This window comes from Thalassophryne amazonica, chromosome 13 (assembly GCF_902500255.1).
Source record: "Thalassophryne amazonica chromosome 13, fThaAma1.1, whole genome shotgun sequence".
Classification (NCBI taxonomy): domain Eukaryota; kingdom Metazoa; phylum Chordata; class Actinopteri; order Batrachoidiformes; family Batrachoididae; genus Thalassophryne; species Thalassophryne amazonica.
Genome location: NC_047115.1, coordinates 18,874,106 through 18,881,146, shown reverse-complemented (window position 1 = coordinate 18,881,146; position 7,041 = coordinate 18,874,106). Strand labels below are relative to the sequence as shown.

The window sequence follows — 7,041 nt, the reverse complement described above, 5'->3', positions numbered from 1 at the left end:
TTGTATCACTTTTGCACTTTATTGTTTAAAGTTATTACAAAACAGTGTTTTGTTTTATTTTTTTGTTTGTTTTTTTGGAAACATTCTATGCTTTATAAGCACAAAAGGTCTGTAGAGAGGATGATGGCGGTTGGATAGAAGCGGGACACGCTGACGGCCACGTCATGTAAAAACAGGGTTGCAGTAACAGCATAGAGACAGAGTAAAGCCCTTACTCACACATTTTATTCACAAAGAGACACAGTTCCTCAGAGTTCACAAAATGGGACTGGGAGAGGGAGACACACGTTTGATTTTTTATTATTATCCAGAATAAATGTGTTTCCTGATGAGGTATCCTCAGCAGACCTTTGCTCTGTGAGTGGCTGTGACACAGGTTGTTTCTTTTCTCCCTGAGGTGGTTTGGAGCGTTGCAGTCTGAGCACTGGGGGACACGTGATGGATGATATTAATATATGTGGACATGCAAACTGCATACAATCACCTTGAACATATAAATTACACTCATACACACACACAAGCACGCTACTGATACCTGCAGATATCGACTCATTTCAGAGCGCACGTACGGAAACATCAAGTCACATCAGTAGAACTGCAACAACAGTTTCCATGACAAATTCAACTGGGAATTGTTGGGTTTAAGAGGAATTGCATCGTTATAAAATAGTGAGCAAAATTAATATAACAAATACTCTGGTACAATTTTACAGAGCACGAAACGATCATTTCAAACGTCTGACCAACAAGTAAACAAGTGTTTACTAATCTGTTAGTGGAATAATTGCCAATGAACGTCTGGATTTAGCTCCTAAATACTGAGCTGCAAATACTTTTGTTTGAAAATTTAAAGCAGGGCAGAAAATGAACACGTCACCATGCAATGATTGTGTGGTTATAAAGTCGAATAAATCTTAAAGGTGGGATTCAATAGTGGACCTGATACCTAAATATTTACTGACTTCTTTTAAATTAAACTTTCAAACTGTACAACTAGTTTTCTGGAGGCATCAAATTGAATCAAATCCTGAGCAAAATGTGAGATTTCACACTGCATAGAATCACTGCTGAACCAGTTTGTGAGTTATTACAATAAAGAACGAGTATACACATCTGCCAAGGCCTACAAGGTGCCAACACGTTTGTGGGTTGTTTTTTTTTTTTTTTAAGTTTTGGGTTCAGACCCCAAACACTTTATTTTTCATTTTTGTGGAATCCCCTCATAATAACATCCTACATTTAAAGCAAATTTTTTAAAATTGTTTTGAACAATGTGGCCAATTTTAGAAGCAAACATTTTATTAAATATTCCTCCCAGACTAACCACCCCACCCACCTGCCTGTCTGTAGATTTAATAGTGATGAAGGTTTTCAGGGAATTACCAGATTTACGAATTTTGTTATATCAATATGGCTCATTTAAGCACCAACTTGCCATATGGCAGAAAATGTTAACCACAGTTAGCATTAGCACACACGGTATAGTTGACACCTTGACATATATGTAATTAGCATATCGCCACCTTCTTAAAATAATGGCCTGTCATTTTTTTTGACAATTTCTTATTTATTTATTTTTGCCAAAGTTAACTCTTCGTGATGCTGACCACCTCTGGTAAAATCATCTATATCCTCAGTTGAAAAGATTATGTGATTACCCCTGTAGTATAATGCCCTATGTCAAGAGTACATACGTAATTGGTTCAGCTTTTTATGGTTTCTGAAAAACTCGAAATTATGACTAAGACGGGTGAGGATATGTGATTACACTGACTGCAGTTAACTCACACGTTTAGCACAAACTGCAGCAGCAGCCAATGCTAGCCACAGCCACATCACCACATGTGCTAATGCTAATCGTGGTTTGGTTTAATATACCAAAATGACAAAGTGAGAACACCTGTAGGACGCTGGCGGAGGTATGCACTCTAACGCTCTACATCTAAGCGCACAGTTACACCCTTAAACATCGTACAGTCATCTGATTGACCTCACACGCTTGTGCACAGTCACCACTGGTGGTTAGTTGCAGCACTTTTTTGTCGTGTATTTGTATTCCTTTCGATATTCTGTGCGAGTTCTACTGTAGTCAAAAGTACTGAGGCGCTACATCTACAGCTGCACTGTCTTGGCTAAACTGTGGTCGCCCACAGAAACATTTCCACTTAAAGGGACGGCGCAGTTGGTTCAGGGAGAACCCCGAGAAGACTCAGTTTCCCATAATGCATCAGGAGGTGTCCGTTCCACATCTATTGCTTTGAACGTGAAAGGCCGTGGTGACGCCTGATGAACTGAAGGGATAAGACGCACGGACATGACACAAAGTGAGCGCACACCAGACAATGGCGTATAAATACGACCGGATGCACAGAAAGTGACGTGAAAGGTCAAAGTCACAGAGTGTAACAGTCAGCTAGAACTTTATATATATATATATATATATATATATATATATATATATATATATACTGTATTTTCAAATTAACAGCTCAGGTTAATTAAGTCTGTCAGAGACACACAATAATGTTGTGGGACATTAAAAAAAAAAGTCTTTAAATTAGCTCTAAGAGATGATATATTGCAACGATAATGTGTAAGAACTGCATGTTTGCCTCATGGTCTGTTAGTATTTTACATAAATACTGATGTTCTGAGAGGGGAAAAAAAAAACACACAACAGTGTTATTTGTTTGGTTTTTGTGTCTCTGGTTTCACGTGAAAATATAGAAATCTTTGTTGTCATTCATGAAAAAAGCAATAGAAAGGTCACTTAAAACAACAGAGAAAAAGTCCAGAAAAGAGTTAATAATAATAATCCAACTGCAGAGGAAAGACCACAAATGAGGGGAGCCATAGGCATTGTCCGCGCTTGACCCCGCCCCACGCCGCCCTGCACTAGTCGAGTGGGCTCTGGAAGATGAGTCTGACGAAGCCTTGCTCGCCAGACAGCTGCTGGCCGCAGAACGGGCAGGCGGCGTGAAAGGTGTGCGTGCCGTGCGGCAGCGGGATCTGACTCCAGAAGGTCGCCGTCTTCTCTGAGCAAACATGGCCGCAGGGGTTAAAGGCGTGAGTGGGTGGGGAGTTGTCCACATAAAAGCCCGCCTCGCAGCCCAGCCACAGTGGGACGTACGGCCCCTTGGCTCGGCACATGGGGCACTCCCTGTGCCGGACCTCCCGGCCATCCCGCTCACCCAGCTGGTTGCCCCAGTTGTGGTAGCCGTGCACGTGGCCGCACTGGAGGTAAACCCACGGCTGTTTCTCATCCGGCGTGTCCTTGCGGCGCATGGAGGGGAAAGCCAGCGTGTTGAAGCCCACAGGGCACTGTGGCCGGGCTGCGTTGATCTCCTGCCGCAGCGCCTCCAAGTGTTTGAGGGTGGGCGTGCGGGACAAGCCCTCGGCAGTGCGCCACAGCAGGGTCGCCCCGCAGAGGTCGATGAGAGAGCCGTCCACCAGCTCCTGAGTCTCGTTCTCCACCTGGAAAAGACAACCAGACCGTTACAGTCCACATCCTGAAAGTCAAAGTGCAACTTGCCCACCACGTTTCCCTCCATACTGATGGACTTAAACTTATGATATAACCAGATGCATGCTGGGACAATCTCCCTAAATCTGGAAAAGGATCAGGAATAATTTCTATCTGCTGCAAGAGACAAAGCACAAGTTTGCAGTTGCAACCTGAGCACAACAGGTGGTGCTACAACATAAACGTTCTGGTGGGGAACAAGACAGAAACATGCTGGGGAAAAAAAATATCACTGGTTTCCACACAACATATTCTGATCAGACTCAATGAGGAGACAACAGGAAGAGGAGGAAAGACCTCCTGACCTTTGACCTGTAGCTGTGTACTCAGTAGCCAGGTTTATGTGAAGTAGGTCTCTGATGAAAAAATATCACTGATGCAGATCTGGGAGCATCCACTGGGGTCTGGATGGGAACTGGTCCATCCTCACTTCTTGAATGTAACCATATATCTGCTGCGTCCAGGTGTAACATGGGCGCCCCCTGGACTTTTTCACCCCCTGGAGTCACTGAGGCACCTGAGTACTGGATCTCAGCTGTGTGGTTCCTCATAATGTAAGTTATACTCCCTCAAGTAACGCCACTTGTGAGACAAAGTCATTCCAGCAGGAGCCAAGGATCCTCTGGACAGACTGTGAATTGTCACGGTCATCTATTAGGTCACCGTAGGTCTCTGGTTTTTACCCAAGTCTCACAGCTGTCTGCTGATATTCAACTTGAGCTTTAAAAATGCTAAAAATCAGAATTTTCTGGGTATACTCCCGGAGCTAATCATGTTAAAGAGTGCCCAATCAAAAATCAAAGAAAAAAAAAAACTGACGGGGAAGAAACATCAAATTACAAATGACAGCTGGTCTGGGATCGTTTCCCATCTGGAATGTTTTGATTTACCATTTTCTTGTATTTTGTCTTTTTTTTTTTTTTTTTTTTTTTTTTTTTTTTGGCAAACTTGCAATGATGAGTGTTTTCACTGCATTCAACCAGAATGTTCTGCAGAAGTTAACTTTTGTGAACACAGGGGTAGTTTAGTCCGATACAGTGAGCGCATGTCCATATGTACAAACAGCATTATTCATGTTGTCTGTATGCCGAGCTGTAAAAAACAGACATGCTAACATCCAAATTTCAAAAATGTCTCTTGGACAGTATGTACCAAAATGACAGGAACAGATACAGAGCAGTCACCACGCCTGTGTGCATTCAGCGCGATAATTAAACCCCATTATGTTCTATTACCGCACATAATGAAACAGGTGCTTTCCCACTGCAGACTACCTAAATTGTCAATTCTGAAATAATGACAGGTTTGTGTCGTGGAGGCTGATGTACGCGCAGTTAACTCTGGAGATAATAAATTGCAGGTTGAGATAAGAGAGCTGTTAATTTGTGCTGCACTGGAGACACTTAACAGGTGGAATACAAGATACAGAGGCTGGACTCCTCCAATACGCCGACGATGTGTCTGTGATGGATGATGTGTTTGTGAGCAGGAAGATGAAAAGAAGAAGAGAGAAGGAATGAGAAGAGAGAGTGGCGCTGTCCGCAATGTCATCTATAAAATACTATCAACTCATACAACAACCGAATAAATAAAAATGAAATTCAAGAATCTGAGCTGTTGAGCTTGAGGTCGGATGTGGAGGATGTTGCAGGGAATTCCCAGAGACGGAATATATCTACTGGAAAAACCCTTAAGGTTTCTGAAGAGCAGGGGCCTCATGTACAATGCATGCATACGCAAAAAATGTGACATACGTCTGTCTCCACGCGAACATTCGCATTTATCAAATGTGAAAAGACCGTGGAAATGTGCGGTGCATCATGCAAAAATCCTGGCGGGTGTACGCATGTTTCTACAGCTATTGTTCCACTGCTGACGCACAGAGGTGATGCTGTGAAACCGTTAATAGTGTGAAAACATGAAGTCATCAGAATGATGTGCACACCAGAGACACACTTATGAACAGTTAACACACCCACCTGTTTGCAATTATATGGGTGGATATAAAAGCATGCGCAAAGTGATGCGTAAAATGGCACTAACAATGGCTGCGTTAGCGTTGTTAGAAGACCTTGCAAATGGTGCAATCTGAGGTGAGCGTGTATTCAGGGAATGCGAGGATTTACTTGCAAATAATGTTAATTGGCTCATAAGCCGATTTCGATTACCAAGGCCACTGTTAGTGGAGTTGTGCACAGAACTGGCCCAGAGCGCAATACAGTGAGGAGCCAGGGGCATTCCAGTGTGAGCCGACCTATCGGTCAGGACTGTGCCAGTCAACCTTACCCCGAGCCATGCCAGCTGTGTGGGATGCAATCATCTGAATGTCATCCAGGTACATCACATTCCAACAATAAAGCGCAATTTGCAGTGAGAGCTGGTTTCCCTAATGTAATCGGAGCTATTGACTGCGCACATGTTGCTATAAAGGTGCCATCACATGACGAGTTTGTTTTTGCTAATAGGAAACAATTTCATTCCATCAACGGTCAAATCACATGTGATGCGCAAATGAAGTGGGTTGGGAGCAGGCTAAGGGCTGGCACGGTGTGCGGTAAATAGTTTGTGTATTTGTTCAGAACGGAAGCCAACGTGGGCACATTTGGGCATGTGTGCATTCGACTATGTTTTTTGTTATTATTATTTATTAATTTATTTTCTTATTCTTGGTGGTGAAAGTAGAGCTGCAGATTCTTAACAAGCCCCCAATTGTCTCCCTGTGCTCAATATTTGTCAATAAACGCGTGTGTAAAGTTGTGATGTCACACACGGTCAGCCGGCGCACCTAATTTACTTTAACTTCCGTTTGTGTGCACTGCTCTGAGCTCACAGTAGTGTCATGCACACATGCTCTCACTCACAATTTTCATTTTACCAAATGAACTATCCCTGCATGTCTCCATGTCTGTAGCTCACACTCGCTATAAATAGTTTTCTGTGTTCATGTTGAGTGATCTGGCGGAGAGGATTCCCAGCTCCCAGGGCCTATTTACATGAATTTGCACCTTTAAATTGTGGTGTGGAAAGGGAGGGGCGTGGAAAGCGAGGGGCTTGGTGCATGTGCACTCAATTCCATGTTGATTGGGATGTACAAACAGAACGTGCTTGGATCCATGTGTATGCACACTTTGATACATCTGGATATTTTTGTGCTTACCCCAGTTTCTGGGTTTTGGTGTAAGCCAGGTTTCAGTAAGAAATCCACACAAGTATTTGTATATCAGGCCTCTGGTCTGATGATCAAGTGGGGCAACTTCAATGTCAGCATCTTGGCAGTGTCTGACTTCGCCTAACTACCGGGCAACCCAGAAATGGGTAAAGGGGTGGAGCATGGTAAATGGACTGCATTTACATAGTGTTTTTCCATCTGCATCAGAAGCTCAAGGCACTTTGCAATGATGCCTCACATTCACCAATTCACACAAACACACTCAGCAATGTCAGGGTGCTGCCATTCAAGGTGCTCACTGCACGCCAGGGGCAACTATCAATCAATCAATCAATTTTATTTATATAGC

The 7,041-nt window shown here is 43.2% G+C and overlaps 1 protein-coding gene across 2 annotated transcripts in view; it reads right to left on the bottom strand.

Moving 5' to 3' along the window:
* Window positions 1-7,041, bottom strand: part of peli1b (pellino E3 ubiquitin protein ligase 1b) — a 108,745-nt gene continuing 101,704 nt past the window's right edge. For both annotated transcript variants that reach the window (XM_034185528.1, XM_034185529.1), the window contains exon 7: window positions 1-3,474. In XM_034185528.1, the coding sequence (XP_034041419.1) occupies window positions 2,896-3,474 (579 nt within the window). In that variant the 3' untranslated portion in view covers window positions 1-2,895. The remainder of the gene's footprint in view (window positions 3,475-7,041) is intronic.